At 46.4% G+C, this 18,322-nt stretch overlaps 2 protein-coding genes across 3 annotated transcripts in view; one reads left to right on the top strand and one right to left on the bottom strand.

Moving 5' to 3' along the window:
• Window positions 1–4,870, bottom strand: part of LOC147669023 (uncharacterized) — an 85,840-nt gene extending 80,970 nt beyond the window's left edge. For both annotated transcript variants that reach the window (XM_086948277.1, XM_086948278.1), the window contains exon 1: window positions 4,768–4,870. The gene's annotated coding sequence lies outside the window, so the exon portion shown is untranslated. The remainder of the gene's footprint in view (window positions 1–4,767) is intronic.
• A 120-nt stretch (window positions 4,871–4,990) lies between these two features.
• LOC147669022 (uncharacterized) overlaps window positions 4,991–18,322 on the top strand; it is an 80,600-nt gene continuing 67,268 nt past the window's right edge. Inside the window, exons 1-2 of the mRNA XM_086948276.1 lie at window positions 4,991–5,098; window positions 14,323–15,479. Coding sequence (XP_086804402.1) covers window positions 14,354–15,479 — 1,126 coding nt within the window. The 5' untranslated portion in view covers window positions 4,991–5,098; window positions 14,323–14,353. The remainder of the gene's footprint in view (window positions 5,099–14,322; window positions 15,480–18,322) is intronic.

Here is an 18,322-nt window from a genome sequence, read left to right as displayed (position 1 = left end):
ACATCCCACCGAAAGGTAAAGCACCCAAACTATCCTCCACATGTGCGCAAAACGCAACCCCTGGTAAACCTATTCAGTGCACCCCTCCTTTGAGCATGACCACCAACATGTGCTAGCAGCAGATAAACAAAGTAAGTGCCATCAACATCACCATCAGATGAAGGACGATGTAGACGCCAGTATGGTCACTCCCAACCAGCCCCCTCGTCCATGCATGCTTCCTCGAACCAGCCCCACTCTCCAGTCAAAGTCGATTTAAGCAGTCCCCACAACCAGCCAAAATAAGACCAATTAACAGCTACTTTCCAACATCCCGTGTGTCTGAGTAAGTCCAACCCTCATATCTACCCACCCTCTTCCAAACAAACCTTACTATCAGCACAGCCATGCACCACATGCAACCAAAACAATACCAATCAAAACTCAATTTCAAGGTACACCAAGCCCAACGTCCTGAACAACCCTCCGCAACAGCGCCCACGCAATATCCCTTAGTGATTCCACGTTCAATCAAGAGCAAACCACCAAATGGACTGACACCGTGGCAAGCTCTTCCCAAGCTCTACATTGCATAAAACCAAAATAACACTTCCCCAACCAGTCCCAAAAGCCAAGCAAAATTAGCACTGTGAACACCCACATCTTAAGGAGAACACCCCATCCATTCCCCATATTCAACCATATAGCCACCTGCCTGACCCACATCCATTGGAGACTGCCCCCAGCAACCCACATGCCTACACAATACCCCAGAGAGCCCCACGCCCAAAGAAAGCCAGCCCCAACAACCCATCAAGCTCTTCACAACCAGTCTCCACTTCCAAGCAAACTATTTCCCAACGAGACCCCCCCCACACACACAATGAAAATCACAACCCTCAACAGCCATTCGATGAAGACACCTAATAGGTTTGTGTCCAAGCAACACTCTATTGAGCCACAACTTCCAAGCAGGGACCCCCCCATACACACACACGTCTAGTCAATCACTTTCAACAAGCCACAGCATACTAGAAGGTTCTTCACCAACCATCGCCACACCAAAACAAGATTTCCCCACCTGCTCCCACATTCAAACAAGACGACCCCAAGTAGCTTCACGTACTCTCATCCACAAGCCCATCCATGCAACAAGGCCCCTCCAAACAGCCCCTCGAAAAACTAAGCTCCCCACAACAAGCTCCCGAATACAAAGGTTCCCCCCCTAAACACCATCCCCTTGCAAATAAGACAAGCATTGGCATAGCCAATAGGTCTCGCCTTTGGGACCTTATAAGTGTTTAGCCATGGAACAGTTGATGTTGTTGAACCAAGGATATTGTGCTGCACAGCTAAATGCTTATAAGGTACCAAAGCGAGACCTATTGGCTATGCCAATGCTTGTTATTACAAGTTTGTATTTTTTTTCTGTGGTAAACGGAACAAAGCATTGTGAGAACGCTACTCTCGTCGCCCACATACTGACGCAATTCCACCCATCTCTTAAAGCGGCTTTGTGAAATAGCCCATCAGGAGTGGGAGCCCCCAGCACAGCGCCCAACACTGACAGCACGGGGAAAGAGGTATTTTACTATAACCTGAACAAGTGGGTGTAAGACAAGGAAAGAGGCCTTTTACCGTATCCTGCACTGGTGGGTGTAAGACGGGGGAAAGAGGCCTTTTACTGCATCATGCACTGGTGGGTGTAAGACGGGGGAAAGAGACCTTTTACTGTAACCTGAACTAGTGGGTGTACGACGGGGGAAAGAGGCCTTTTACTGTATCCTGCACTGGTGGGTGTAAGACAGAGAAAGAGGCCTTTTACTATAAGCTGCACTATTGGGTGTAAGACGGGGAAAGAGGCCTTTTACTGTATCCTGCACTGGTGGGTGTAAGACGAGGTAAGAGGCATTTTACTGTAACCTGCACTAGAGGGTGTAAGACAGGGAAATAGGCTGTTTACTGTAACCTGCACTAGAGGGTGTAAGACAGGGAAAGAGGCCTTTTACTGTAACCTGCACTAGAGGGTGTAAGACGGGGAAAGAGGCCTTTTACTGTAACCTGCGCTAGTGGGTGTAAGACAGGGTAAGAGGTCTTTTACCTTAACCTGCACTAGAGAGTGTAAGACGGGGAAGAGGCCTTTTACTGTAACCTGCACTAGTGGGTGTAAGACGGGGAAAGAGGCCTTTTACTGTAACCTGCACTAGAGGGTGTAAGACAGGGAAAGAGGCCTTTTACTGTAACCTGCACTAGAGGGTGTAAGGCGAGGAAAGAGGCCTTTCACTGTAACCTGCACTAGTGGGTGTAAGACGGCGAAAGAGGCCTTTCACTCTAACCTGCACTAGTGGGTGTATGACGAGGAAAGAGGCCTTTTACTGTAACCTGCACTAGAGGGTGTAAGACGGGGAAAGAGGCCTTTAATTGTAACCTGCACTAGTGGGTGTAAGACGGGAAAGAGGCCTTTTACTGTAACCTGCACTAGAGGGTGTAAGACGGGGAAAGAGGCCTTTAATTGTAACCTGCACTAGTGGGTGTAAGACGGGAAAGAGGCCTTTTACTGTAACCTGCACTAGAGGGTGTAAGACGGGGAAAGAGGCCTTTAATTGTAACCTGCACTAGTGGGTGTAAGACGGGAAAGAGACCTTTTACTGTAACCTGCACTAGAGGGTGTAAGACAGGGAAAGAGGCCTTTTACTGTAACCTGCACTAGAGGGTGTAAGGCGAGGAAAGAGGCCTTTCACTGTAACCTGCACTAGTGGGTGTAAGACGGCGAAAGAGGCCTTTCACTCTAACCTGCACTAGTGGGTGTATGACGAGGAAAGAGGCCTTTTACTGTAACCTGCACTAGAGGGTGTAAGACGGGGAAAGAGGCCTTTAATTGTAACCTGCACTAGTGGGTGTAAGACGGGAAAGAGGCCTTTTACTGTAACCTGCACTAGAGGGTGTAAGACGGGGAAAGAGGCCTTTAATTGTAACCTGCACTAGTGGGTGTATGACGAGGAAAGAGGCCTTTTACTGTAACCTGCACTAGAGGGTGTAAGACGGGGAAAGAGGCCTTTAATTGTAACCTGCACTAGTGGGTGTAAGACGGGAAAGAGACCTTTTACTGTAACCTGAACTAGTGGGTGTACGACGGGGGAAAGAGGCCTTTTACTGTAACCTGCACTACTGGGTGTAAGACAGGGAAAGAGGCCTTTTACTGTAACCTGCACTCAAGGGTGTAAGACAGGGAAAGAGGCCTTTCACTGTAACCTGCACTAGTGGGTGTAAGACGGGGAAAGAGGCCTTTCACTGTAACCTGCACTAGTGGGTGTAAGACGGGGAAAGAGGCTTTTATCATAACCTGCACTAGTAGTGGGTGTTAAACAGAAAAGAGGCCTTTTACTGTAACCTGCACTAGAGGGTGTAAGACAGGAAAAGAGGCCTTTCACTGTAACCTGCACTAGTGGGTGTAAGACAGGGAAAGAGGCCTTTCACTGTAACTTGCACTAGTGGGTGTAAGACGGGGAAAGATGCTTTTATCATAACCTGCACTAGTGGGTGTAAAACAGAAAAGAGGCCTTTTACTGTAACCTGCACTAGAGGGTGTAAGACAGGAAAAGAGGCCTTTCACTGTAACCTGCACTAGTGGGTGTAAGACAGGGAAAGAGGCCTTTTACTGTCAAACCGACTCACGGCCGAGTTACAAGAGTTGCAGTAAAAGGTTTCACATCACTGAGACGTAACATGTTTCTTGGATAGCATATGTTCACCTCGAAGGGTATCTTCTATAACAGATATTTATTGCTGAGCGAATCATCACTAATAACATTCTAACATATGGTACAAGAATATTTGGATATGATATTTAAAAAGATCTATAGAAGGCCAAGTCTTCCCCCTCGTCTCCCCTTCCTCTGCCCCTCGCCCCCCCTTCCTCTGCCCCTCCCCCTCCTCTGCCCCTCCCCTGCCCACCGCTCCCTTTCCTCTGCCCCCCTTCCTCTGCCCCTCACCCCCCTCCTCTGCTCCTCACCCCCTCCTCTGCCCATCTCCCCCTCTCCTCCTCTGCCCCCTGTGCCCCCTCCTCTGCCCCCTCTGTGCCCCCTCCCCTCCCCCTCCCCTCCCCCTCCCCTCCCACTCCTCTGCCCCTTCCCTTTTCCTCCTCTGCCCCCTCACCCCTCCTCTGCCCCCTATTCCTCCACTGCCCCCTCCCTCTGCCTCCTCCCTCCTCTGCCCCCTATTCCACCACTGCCCCCCTCCCTCTGCCTCCTCCCTCCTCCTCCCCCTCCTCCTCCCCCTTCCTCCTCCTCCCCCTCCCTGCTCCCTCCTCCCCCCTCCCTGCTCCCTCCTCCCCCCTCCCTCTTCCCTGCCTCCCTCCCTCCTCCTCCTACCTCCTTCTGCCCCCTCTCTCCTCTGCCCCCTCCTCTACCCCCTCCTCCCCCCTCCCTCCTCTTTCTCTGCCCCCCTCCTTCCTCTTCCTCTCCCCCTCCTCGCCCTCTGCCCCGTCTGTGCCCCCCTCCTCCCGTCTGTGCTCCCCTCCTCCCCTCTGCCCCCTCCTCCCTCCTCCTCCTCTGCCTCCCCTTCCTCCCATCCCATCCCTCCCCTCCCTCTCTCCCTTCCCCTCCCTCTCTCCCCTCCCCTCCCCTCTCTCCCCTCCCCTCCCTCTCTCCCCTCTCCTCCCATCCCCTACCCTTCCCTCCCCTCCCCTCCCTCTCTCCCCTCCCTCCCCTCCCTCTCTCCCCTCCCTCCCCTCCCTCTCTCCCCTCCCCTCCCTCCATTCCCATCCATTCCCTCCCTCCTTAGTCTCACCCTCTCTCCTGGGTTTCTTCTCCTTCACTATTGGAAGCGCATGAACAGTTTCACTTCCGGGTCACCCGGGGCAGAGTCGGCAGAAGCATCGGCTCGATGGAGCTCTCCTCAGGCCTGAGAGATGAACAGTCTCCGGGTCACCGGGGGCAGAAGCAGCGGAGACGGAATGAAGCCCCGCCCTCTCACACATGTCTGCTTCCGGGTCAGCGGCGGCAGAATCAGCACCAGCAGCGGAGCCCAACCTGCAGCAGGGGATTGAGAAGCCCTGCTGCTCTGTCCGTCTGTCCAGCGCAAGGAGGAGCCTGTCTGCAGGTCCCTTCACTTTCAGCAGGTCAGTGAGGCGTTAGATGGAGGGGGTGCCCCGAGCCTCTCACACTCAAGTGTGAATGCAGTAGGCAGGTGTGTGTGTGTGGTGTTTAATAATTGAGAGACTACATGGCCCACTGTTCTATATGAATCCCTTCATTTAGCCGTGGCTCTTTAAAGGACAGTGCATTATGATATTTACATACCCCCATTAACAGTGTTTAGATCCGAGCTATGTATCCTTGCTGAAATTCAGGACTTGAGGTGTACTGTGCAAGGGGGTCACTTTGTGACCTTGTTATAATACATCAAAGATTTAGTGTGGCCTCAGTGTGTGGTCTTAACTCCTTTATATCTGGAAAATAGGAATCAACCTTTACAATGCAACCATTGCATCGTACTACACTTACAACACAGGCATTACAACGCAACATCCTTTACAAGGCATTACACAACAACGCAGGCATTACAACGCATGATACTACATCGCAATTCGCTACTATGCAGGCATTACAACGCATACCATTACAATGCATACCATTGGAGTTAGAATAGTAATTTTTACCCCTCCACTATCCAACACTTACCCTACTGTTGCACCCCCTGGAATTGGAATAGTCATTTGTATCCCCATACTATCCAATACATACCTTAAATGCAATGCAATGTAATGGTTTGCGTTGTAAAGGTAGTATGCGATGTAATGAAATGCGTTATAAAGGTAGTTTTTAAAAATGCGATGTAGTGTCATGCGATCCAATGGAATGCGTTGTAGTGGATGTTGTAATATAAAAACTGTGTTGTAAGTGCATGCGTTGTAAATATATGGGTTGTAACGTTATACATTTGTCCAGAATGGGTCCATTTGGAGTTGTTACTGATTTTCATCAATACCTGCTCAGACCTTGTTCTTTGATGTTTGTATTTAGTGGGAGGTTGTCTCTGCAATGGATTAAGAGGTATGCTAGGAGGAAACAAAAGCATATTTTTACAGAACAATATTAGTTTCTTCTCTCAGAATACATGTCTTTATTAAGCACCTTTGTCCACAGTACTGTACATTGAACCCTTTGATATCCACACTTTGTTCACTAAAGTAAGGTGGTTGTTTTATTCATAACTAGCATATGAAGCTGAGTTCTAGTTCGTTGATATACTAAGGATTTGTGGGGCCCGGCCAACACATATTTGGAGCTCCCTATTTGGAATTGAAGCGTTGTACATTTTTCCATATTTCCGCGTGTCGCTAATATATGAAGTATCGCATGTCCATGGTGGTGATAGAAAGGAGGAATTTATATATTACAGAATGCTCCACCCACAGAACTGCTTCCTCCTCAGATACTGACACCTTCCAACTTCCTCAGCAGCATTCCACATTGGGTGTTGCCTCAGAGACTCTAGGATGAAACAGCTCTGTTGAAGAGACTGCAACACCTTTGTGAGAAGAGTGAGCCGTGATTATTTGGGGTGTTACATGTGATTGTACAGATCTGTGCCCCCCTATATGTAGGTTTCTTGGAGTAGTTGATGCCCGTGAATGGCTTGGTCGAAGCCTAACCTTTCACTACAAAATGTATGGTAGTGATTTGTGTGTGCGAGACATTGTGTATGTGTTTGTTTGTGATTGGTTGTCTTGGGTGGAACATTATATATGAGCGTGTAAGCGACTGATCCATCTGATTACTTATTTCCAGTGTGTAGGTCTTTGTGCCTGGGGATGGATTGTGTTTCATGTGTTTGTGCACAGCAGACCACAATGCCTGTGTAATTGTGCAGCATTGAAAATGTGGTTAAGTGATATCTGGTTTGTTACATTAATCCATTTATAAATGAGGTGTGAAGTGTGAGGCTGTACAAGTGAGAGTTGGAGTTTGTGTCACATCTGTGAGTACACAATTGAATGGACTTTTTAAAGAGCAATTTATTTTGTGTGCGTGTTTGTTGCAAACATTTGGCATGTGAGTTGCAAGCATTTTGCCAAAGACAAGCTTGTCTGCTCCCAGGCACACCTGGCCGCCACTGCTGGGACCAGAAATCAGGTAGTATACTCAATATTTCTCATATTCTGCATAAGATCTAAAGTCTTTCAGGTACACAGATTTTAGTATCTCCCCCATGTTTGTCTTGTTTTTAGAGGCAAATGGTGTGTATGCCAGCCACACATACTGGTACTCAACAGCCCTCACTGCGGACCAACAAACAATAAGACTCTTCTACATCCTCGTCTTATCCAGTTGCGGTCTTAATTACGAGTAAACCGCGCAGCTTGTTGATACTCGGGTTTACTACGTGTACGCTAATTGGAGGGCGACACGAACAAAAAGGAACACTGATAGGCTTAATTTATAACGCGCTGTCATAGTAACCGTTTAGCATTATGTTAGCGGTGTTTTCGTTGGAGGTCAGTTCTGTCAAGCACAGATACTGATAGGCTTGTTGTGGAACGCGTAACTATGGTGACTAAACCACACCTTTTAGGCACAATGTCATCGTGATAATAGTAATGTTTTGATTAAAGGTCAGCTCGAGCAAGCAAAAGTGCTGATGGACTTGTTTGTTGCTCTTTGTGAAACGCGTAAATATGGTGCCATGACTGCAGCATTTGGACACAATGTCATCGTCAGGTCTTCATCAGAAATAAAAGAATTATAGAAAGGGCAAATTTCGATTCTGATCCTAATTACAAGTCTTTCAATTAGATCCCTATGTTACCGCAAACTGCCAACTCGGTTATTACGTAGTGAATGATAGAGGCCGTTAATTGACCTCCTATGCAATTTTCAATGTGTTATGTTAGCAGCCTCATACAAATGCTCTCAGCTGCTGGCTATAGCTATTGTTAATACAGAATGGAGGTCATTCAACCTGATGCAAAACGAGCAACTGTACTAGCATACCGGCATCACAAAGAGATGCCTAATAGTTGAAAATACACACCATATTAATGAGCCATCGTGTGAATGTCTATATCTGCTAAGAGAAAACCGTCGATAGATTGTTTCCTTCTACGTGGGAGGTTCATTTCCAAATTTCTTACGGTTGATTAAAAAATACCCCCACTGTGTTTCCTCACAACTATTGTCTATGATGCTTCATCGTATTGAATAATACGCTCCCAGTCCTCTCTGGTATTGAGACCACATCTCACGCTATTCAACCGGGACATAAAAAATTGCTCCTATCAAATAAAGAATTAAGAAATAGCGCAACACCTCCAGTACATGACTGAGTCTAACACATCCCCCCTGTTTTTAACATTGAGGGACGTACCATATTGGAATTATGGTGAACACATTAGAATAAATAGTGGTTTGCACAGATGGAAGATCTAAGTCTTTCTCAAGTATAAGGTTAGAGAGAGAGAGGCATTAAAAGGTATTGAACAAAATGTATGTTGGTGGTAAAAGAACACGAAGGAGCATAACTGTAGCACTAAATCAAGAAAAGAAAATCGCCCTTCGTAATTAATGCTTACTAGATTAAGCATATTGTATTATTTTTTTTTTAAAAAAGAAAAGGAATCTCTGTGACCAATTACGGTTTGGTAATTTTGTGTTTTTTTAACAATGCAGAATCTGTCCTGAAGAAGGTGTTTTATTCACAAAAAGCCGAAACGCCGCATCAACACTTGTTTGTTCCTGATTCTTTTTTATCTTTTTATACCATTTTATGTACTCTATGTAATTATGTATCAAGTGATTGATTATTACATTTTGTGGTTCGTGTATACTTATGTTGATTAGCATATGTTTTTTAAATACATTACAAATTGCAAACTGTTTCCAGACAGCTATATGTAATAAATATTCATAATATGTTTTACTACATTGACAATAGACTGTTTATTTAAAACTCGAGCTAATGTTTGGGTCTGATATAAATGTAAATGTAAATGTATTGCGACTTATATAGCGCACGTATCACCCGAAGGCATCAAGGCGCTTGCCTTGGGAACCCGTCCTGGCTTTTCCCTGTGAGATAACCCCTACTGGGCATCCCCAAGGTGAAAGCCAGGCATCAAGCAGCGGGTGGGCCGCCATAGTGGAGATTAAGCAGCTATTGCCCAGAGTTGCAGCGTGGGACCCCATGATTAGAATAGGCACCGAGGCGAGAATTATCGAGTCCGTGGACATTTTTTTGAGTTCAGGACCCTGCCGCGTCGGGAGTTGAACCCTGGTCCCGGGCCAGACCTCTGCATCAGGGTCTGCCGCTCTAATCAGTGAGCCACACTTCTCCACACTATACCAAACTTGTAACAAAATTTCTTTAGTTCTACCTTGCCTCTCTCATAATCGGTATTTCATGTTTGTGTGATCAATTAAGTTGCACTTTGTTGCATTAAGCTTTGCAGTAATTGATAGGATATTTTGGGACACCCCTGTGTTTCTCTGCCGTGAGTGAAGTACAGCCACCGCCACACCTCTTTAATCATAGGGTCAAAAAACTGCTAAGTGCCACCCTGTGTGACTGAGGCCAGTATTTTCAGCTACGCTGAAGAAGTACCCCTTATAAAATATATCTCGCACGTGGAAAGGTGAAAAAGCAAATGCAAAAACCGTGATCTGAATTATTCCTAAGATTAGTACGACATTTTTAGAGAAAAAAGAAAGACATTTCATGTTAATATTTGTTAACGTCTATATTTGACAAGTTCCTTTAGCATTCCTCTTGATGCTTTTAATCTAGGTACTTCTTTTTTTAGATTTAATCTCGTCAAGGTCTTTGCCGGCTTTAATTTCGGACAAGAAGACCTGAGAGTTCCCGCTAAAGATGACTTTGAGCCTGGCAGGGTTCATGAGATAGGCTTCTGCCCCTGCCTGCTGAAACGGAGAGATCAGTTGCCTTAGGCTCCACCTTCGCTCCACTGCCTGGTGACAGAAGTCTGGTTTAGCAAAGAATCTGATTCCATTAGCCCCTTTTTTGGAGTTAGGACTGGCTTGATCGTAGATGAGTTGTTTTAGTAAAAAGTTTCCAAAATAAACTAGAAACACATTTGGGTGCCCACTTTCTGTGCCGCTGTTTCCGCTGCTGCGCTGTCTCCTTAGGTTGAAGGGGAAGTGGTGGGCCCTCTGCACCTCTCGGTCCCAGTCACAGGTAGGCTGGTCAGGAAAAGAGTCTTGTAGGAGCTTCACAATAAACCTTCTGGGGTCCTTCCCCTTTTTACCTTCTGGAATGCCCAGCAGGTGTAGGTTGTTCCTTCGCTGGCAATTTTCCTGCTCCTCCATCTTTGTCATTATATCTCCCAGGCAAGCGGTGTTGGCTTTGCTTTGCTTTTTGACTGCCTTAACCTCGGTCTCCAGATATTCCATGCGCCCCTCTATCATTGTAACACGATCACTTATGTCTGTGCATGTTTTATTTAGACGTCTGAGGCCACCTTGCACTTTCTTAGCTGCACTCTTTGCTGCCTGGCTGTCCGCCCGCACCTCCTCTTGGAATTCTTTGATAGACGCCAGTATTGAAGCAAAAGAGGGTTCGGATGAATCAATGGCGGCTGGCAGTCTCTTTACCTTTTCCCAGTCAGTCTGATGCGCCTCCTCGTCTTCATCCAGGGGGTAGGACATTTGCGAGTCTGAGTAGTCCCACTTCAGTTGGCTCCTTCTTTTTCTTTTGCTTCTTCCCTTTTTGGCGCGCACTGTCCCTGTGTCTTTAGCCTGTTCCTCCCTGTCGCCATCCCCTTCGCTTGAGCCAAGGCCCCCTTCATCTGAAGATGTCCTGGTACCATCAGAGATAGAATAAAAAAGTTCGGGCCCTACATCCGGGGTCCAGGGTGCTTGAGAGCCAGCCGCTGCTTCCAGGGCCTGGATATAGTTGATTATCCCGGTCTCGGGTGTACTTAGTGGGGCTCCAGGCTTCTCAGACCTCTGTGCAAGTGGATCTCCCTTGTGTGTTCCGTTTAGACCCAGTTGGCTTGCCTGGTCAGTGTCAGTGTCGGTGTCGGCTGGGAGAGATGAGTGAGTAAAGTCTTCCACTCCACCTACTCGTTCTGATGCAGCCACAGTGTTATTTTGAGACGATACCTCCAGCCCCCCATGTACTACGTCAATCTCCGGGTCCTGGGCTAATGTGGGTACAAGAGTTTTAGACAGGGTTTTGTCCAGGTCTGGGGAGACTTTCGGCAGAGGGTTATTGTTTGCACTAATGTTATGGCTTAATCCTTTACTCTGTCCTTTAATCTGCACTTTTGCCCCTTGGAAGATTTGGCTAGTGTGGGCACGCCAATTGTATTAGTACATTCTTTGCCTGCGCCTGCGTCTGCCCCGGCTCCACCGGGTTTTACAAGCAGTTTTTTAGCGCCACTAACCTCTTGCCGTGTGCGGCTGTTGCAGGTGCCGCCCTCCATTGAAGCATTGTCTCGAGGCTCCGTGGCGTTCTTGGCTTTGCTCCCTCTCTTGATCCCCCTGCCGCTCATATTAATACAGTTTTTCAGGCCCCTCCGGGACTCCCCTGCTCCACACCACGAGCTGCAACCGGTCGCCAAGTTTCCCAAAATTATAAGGGCGGCCAGGGAGAAAACTGCCAACAGCCAGGTCAGCGTCTGTATGTAGTGGGTCCTCTGAGTCCGCTCCCGCTCCCGAGGTTTGCGTGGGTCTCGAGGCAGAGAGCAGAAGCCCCAAGGACTTATTCTTGCCAAAGCTACCGCTCTGCTTCTTCTTAGCAGCGCGTCTCTCCTCGCTGCCTGCCAGCGCCTCTGCTCACTCATCGCAGGCCGCCTAAGCGTACGCAACTGGAGTGAGGTGGATGGCTGCTGGACCACTCTTCACTCCGTAACCATCATCGCTCCCAAATTACTCCAACTGAAGGGGTAGATCTGCTTTCCATTCTCAAGTTTCGAGTTGATGACGAAAACTTGGTCCCTAAAGATAATGAATTTGCTGATTTAATGATTTTGAATTTACACCAACACATTACATGCTAAGATCACATAAAACGAAATCCCTTAGATCTGATCTGGGTGTAACTGAATATAATCATCCTTCCTTGCATATGGTCCAATCAGTATTTGATCAGCATTTGTATTCCGGTAGATTTTTCTAACTTGATCCACAAGCAGGAAATGAAACCATACATGGCGATACATTAATACAGAGCCAGTGTTATCAACACTTTCGAACCCCTCCCCCCTCTTCCCATCAATTGAATACTTTCTCTCCAAAGAAAAATAATCCTCTCTGTGGCTCAGATATGCTAGTGACCCACAACCCTCAAATCCAACAGCGTGTTATAAACCGCACCAGACTAGTGCCCTGGTACAAGCCAGAGTTAAAGGAGGCAAAACCTGCATTGCGTCGACACTGCCGGGAAAGTGATGCTGAAGAGAGCAAAATCACATTTTAAATTGAGCTTGAGGAATATAAAGGCAACCCCGCTTCATGCAAAGTCCTCTTAATAGGCAAAACAAATCTTAGAAGCAAATGAAGATAGTTTTTTGAAATCCTGAATGATTATTCGCTCCCAGGTGAAATGAGAACTTCCCTGGCTCCTATTGAGGCATTCTGTGACAATCTAAATACTTAACAAAAACATTCTTTAAAGATAGTATAAACGAATACAGCAGCAGTAATTCTGAAGTTGAGTCTGAAAATAGCTCTACTCTCCTTATCCTTGTTTGAAGAAATAAACAGGCTTCATGAATTTAATGATCAAGGTCAAATCTGGGTCACCAACTGACCTTTGCCCTCCAGCAGTCATGGAATCTCTGACCTCATCAATCAATCAATCAGCATTTATAAGGCACACCCCAAAGGTATCTGGGCGCTGCGGGTGCTGTGTCTCCATCTAAAAGCCAGGTCTCGAGCAATCCCCTGCAGAGCGTTTTCATCAATTCAGCAGCTCAAGCTATCGCTCCAAGCACGTTTCAAAATGCTGTGGAGCTCTTGTTACTGAAAAACCAGGGAGAAGTCCCGGATATAACCAAGAATTTTAGGGCAATACCTCTGCTCCCTTAACCTGCAAAAACTATTGGCCAGAGAACTGTCTTCAAGAGGTTCCAGGCTTTATAAATACATCAGCTCTCAGATAATTCTTATCAATGGAATGTCAGCCTCACCACTCAAGTCTCAAAATATGATGCAATTTGATGATTACTTGATGAGGTTGAATCAGCTAAAACTGAATATTGACCAAACTGAGATTGTAATTTGAAAGAATAAGACCAACGTTTGGAGACAACTTTACTCTCCAACAAAAATGAGATTGCTACCGGAGCCTAAACCCACAGTTAAAAGCCTCTGAGTGATAATTGATAGCAATCTTAGCAAGAACCAGCAGGCTGGAGCAGTAGGATCTAAATGCAGATTTATGCTGAAACTGCTTCAGAAACTAACCCCACTCCTCCCACTTTAGACAAGAAAATCAATAGCGGTGGCCGCAGTCCTACCTAGATCGCTTTATGCCAACAGAGTATATGTAAGAATACCCAATATCACCATTCATAGACTACAAGTAATTCACAGCGACGCAGCTTGTGTACTACATCATCTTCAGAGGTGGGCACGCGCCACACCTATATTGAAATAACAAATCCACTTTCAGACCCACTGCCTCAGCCCTAAAGGGTTGTGATGTCTAGCCCCTCACTTCATTGTAAACCAGGTGGAAATGCATACACCCGTACAAAAGCAGAGATCTCCTCACTTGAATTAACTTGCTATTGCAAAATTACAGAGGATCAGATCAGGTGGATGCAACTTTGGTACAAGTTCCTTTCATCCAGAAATCTGACAGCCCACAAGCCTCAAGCCTATTCATACTAGATTGTTCCCCGTTATGGTTCGTTTTCTCCTCTTTTATGTATTTCTTATTCAGTTCCAAGAAACTCCAGCTCTCTATATATGCAATGACATAACAAGCGTTTTGTAGATCCTGTGGAGGTTTGGTATGATGGCGCGTGCTTCGGTCACTGACCTGAATACTGCAAAAGAGAGGTGTACAGTGCAATTGAGGATGATAGCGCAGTCTTGTCTGCCAGGGTATTATAAACCTTTCATTGCTGCAAGGCAGTTACTGTATTCTCTTTTTGTGGTTGCACAGTGTACAATTTGAGCAGGAACAGACGTAATGTTGGAAACACATTTCAAATCCGTGCCTTTCATAATATATGAACTATGTTGCGGGTATTGTGAAATTTTAATGATTCCATTTTTTTCAGGTTTTAGAAATTCGCAATTTTCTCTGATCAGGAGTATTTTGACCTAAGTCTCCTGTGATAACGTGTTGTCTTTTCTCTTTTCCTCTCCTCTGCAGACACTTGAGACTTGAACATCAATTTACCAGAATGGGCAGAAGACGGGCTCCAGAAAAGAAAGTGACAGCGCAGTGTTCACATGAATCTGTAAGAGCCATAGTCCCGTCTTTACCTCTCCATGACGTCTCAACTTCAAGATCCCGAAATGATGCTCAGAGGGACCAGGACCTGGAACCGCTTTCGGAGAACCTGCCCCACATTATCCTTCTATCCATGCTGGAGGAGTTGGAAGCCAAACTGGATAACTTGATGAATACTGTGGAGGACGTACCTTCTAGAGTCGCTGGGCTGATTAAGAAAATCTGGATAGAAAAGGATCAAGGTTCCCTAGATAATGGCACAGTGTCTTTGGAGGTGGTCTGTCCGGCAAGTATTAGAGATTGTGCTGTTAGCCGGTCTCCTGCGACACCTCATCCTGATAGGCCAGGTGGACCGAGCTTGTGTCTTCAGACAGTGTGTTATGATGAGCATGCACCAAAGCAGGACTGTACGCTCTCCTCGCCAACTGATGTTCAAGGGCGTCCAGAGGAGCCAAACCTTTGTCTACAGCCAATGTTTCCTGATCTACGTCACCCACACCAGGACCAGTGCTTGCAACCTGGGTTTCCAGATAGAAATGGAGTACAGCAGGTTTGTACTCTATCCAAATGCCCTCTGACAGATCCTCCAGGCAGCTCACTGGAGGCAAACCGGTGTCTTCACTCAGAATTTGTTGATGGGCAGACACTACAGCAAGACCAGAGCGTACAGACGGCGATCCCAGAAGAGTGGGAGCCAGATGAGCCCCTGAAGCAAGAACCATCCCCATTGTCTGGTAATAGCTGGGACCAGCAACAGAACCTCTGCCCACACCCACTATTTCCTGAAGGACACGAACCACAGCAAAACCACCGTATAGAACCCCCGCTACCAGATGGGAATGGACCTGATGATCACTTGGCAGAAGAACTGATGTGTTTTCATTTCCAAGATCCCCAGGAGAACCAGTGCCTACAACCCGTGTCACCTGATGGGAAGTCATCAGACGGAACCTTAGTGTCTGGGCTATTGTCCTTTGATGAGTTGAGGTCACAACAAACCCAGTGCCTACAGCAACACCTATGCTTGAAGCAGGAATTCCCTAATGCACATTTATTGCTGTCCGAAGCTACCCCAGGTATGTGTTTCACTATAAATGGACTCTTGGAGTGCATACTAACAGATGTAACCTCTTCAAAATGTGTATGGGCAGATTGTAGAATGTCTCTGAGGGGAGGATTATGGTTTGGATGGAACCCACTGAGCGATACTGACCCCCAGAGTACGAGTACACAGGGTGCAGATGTTTCCCTGCATTCTCCTCCTCTGTTTCCACACAGGAATGCATCCTTCCTGTGCAGAAACAGGCCTGGTTATGGGACTCTGCATGAGACAAATAGGCCAGTAGCTCTCGTCCTTCCTTGACCGTCCCTATTTCAGCTGAGGTACTGGAAATAGCGCAATTCATGAAAGGAATTACTGGCCGGAATCACAAGTAATAGTCAGATGCAAGTGATGTGGTGTTCATTGAGAATAGCAGACATGCTCAGTCTAGAGAGGGAACTGTGTTTCCAGTTGCACAGTTGCATTGGGTAAGACCCAGTCGTCTGCAGTTCCTGATATAAAAATCCTAGTCTGTATTTGGCCTCTACAGCAGTGCACACCACCTCATGATAGACAGATACACAAAGGTTTTGGAACTCTGAGGTGACTTGCAATAATCTTATTATATGCACCAGGTGGTACTTTATCCCGTATAATACATGGTCACACCATCACCGTTAATAAAAAGATCTTGATGCGTAGCTCCTACATATGCAGCAGCTAACATGTTTGCAAACATGAAGAATGAACTTTAAACATCTTGTGCAAAAGTAAACATCAAAACTGTTAGATATTTCTTCCAAAAAGATGTTACAAACTGTTCAATAAAAGTCCACTGAAAAAAAAAGTGGCAGTAGCTCGTAACATGTAGAAACATGCAGAAATATTCCATCCTTTCTTTATCTAAGGAAACTAATAAACATATTCCCTCTGCTTCTCCTAGTAAGCTAGTAACATACAGCAGAAGTAATAAAAGCAAAGTTCTGTTTGTTGCTGTAAACAGCTGCTTCAATTATGCTTCGTGACTTGACCTTCTTTTCACATCAGCTGCTGGAGCTGGCAGCAGGCATTGTGCCCTCAGGAGTCGACTGTAATAACTTCTAAAAGCCGAGTTCTGACGTCTTTTCTTCATAATCACTGACTTGGTACGTCACAAATTCCTGATTATAAAGAAATTAGAGACTGACATTTATACAGGGATTACAGAATCCCATGTAATATAATTATATATATACATATAATAACTTTGGTACCGTTCAATGAATCTGCACAAAACCTTTGTGGTCCTCAAATTAAGCCACTAGTCATTTAAGATAGATCTAGCTGGACCTTTAGCCCATGAATGGTCCGTGCATCTGGACTCGCGGACCCAAAAGTAAAAATCTATTGGATCCGATTGGATGAGAGAGCTTTTTCTCCCGTCATCCATTTCGGATACGTAAACCCAAAGTTGGGTCTGCGGACCTGAAGCTCCCTGATTGGCTGGCTACATCTTGAACCATTACATGATGAAGAGACTTGTTCCCCGCATCCTGTAAAAATACTAAAGAAGCCATAAAGAGCTGTGGTGCCATCCTGTCTCTCCCTGGCACAGGGGCTGCTTAATGTTAAAATGTAGAAAGAAATTGCTGATTTTGAGACAGAGGTTGGATTCCACATCATGACCCTTGAGGTCCGCAAACCTTAGGCAGGTGTCTGCGCAGGCTCAGTAATTGGCCTTGTACCCTGGTGGACATTTGTGATGTTCGGAGATCAGCTGCTCGGTCTGAAACCCTATCGATGTCCAATAAGGATACACAAGTTTGCAAGGGTCCGAGAACCCCAAGAAAGTATCCGGGAACCCTTAAAAAGAATAAAGAAAAAAACATAATCCAGGCCCTTTAGGGAATCCCCTGCTGTGCCCAGGCACCGTTGAACACCTGTGCCTGCTTGGAGTTGGCTGCAGGGAACTGTTGCGTGTGTATATGATGAAGAAAAAAACCCACTGAAAACAAGCATTGGCAAAACAAATCGGTGTCTCCTATCCGAAAGCTATTGGCTTTGGCAACGTGTTTTAGCCATTATGTACCCCAGCGTGACTGCTGTTCGGCATGGCTAAAAGTTAGTGGCACGGCGTTGGGTGTTGTAGATAGAAGGGGGATAAATTGGGGTAAAGTGCAAGCGGGTAGATTGGAGTAAAATGGGATAGATTGAATTGAGGTAGATTTGGGTGAAGTGGAGTAGATTGAGGTGGAGTGGAGTGGAGTGGAGTGGAGTGGAGTGGATTGGAGTGGGATAGATTTGGAAAGAGTGGGGTGGAATGAGGTAGATTGGAGTAGAGTGGGCAAGACTGGAGTGGAGTAGATTAGAGTGCAGTATATTGGGGTAGTTTGGATTGCGGTACATTGGACTGGAGTAGAATAGAGTGGAGTTATATAGAGTGGTGAAGGGTAGATTGGGTTGCGGTGGGGTAGAGTGTGGTGGAATTGATTAGAGTAGATTTGAGTGGGGTAGATTGGGATAGGTAAGTTTGGCGTGGAGTGGGGTAGGGTAGATTGGATTAGGGTGGAGTGGATTTGATTCAACTGGAATGAGGTAGGTTTGGGTAGAGTGGGGTGGAGTGGAATTGGATAGATTGGAGTGGAGTGTTGTGGGGTAGATTAGGGTGGAGTGGAATGGGGTAGATTGGGTGGATTGTAGTGGGGTGGATTGGATGGAGTGGGGTAGATTGGATGAAGTGGGGAGGGATAGATTGGGTGGAGTGGGGTAGATTACAGTGGAGTACAGTAGATTATGGTAGATTGGAGTGGGGTAGATTGTGGCAGTTTGGCGTGGGTAGATTGTGGTATGAGTGTAGATGAGTTGGATAGATCGCAGTGGGGTAAATTAAAATGGAGT

The sequence above is a fragment of the Lissotriton vulgaris genome, unplaced genomic scaffold, assembly GCF_964263255.1.
Source record: "Lissotriton vulgaris unplaced genomic scaffold, aLisVul1.2 SCAFFOLD_2865, whole genome shotgun sequence".
NCBI classification, from domain to species: Eukaryota; Metazoa; Chordata; class Amphibia; order Caudata; family Salamandridae; genus Lissotriton; species Lissotriton vulgaris.
This window is presented reverse-complemented; position numbering and strand designations above follow the sequence as displayed.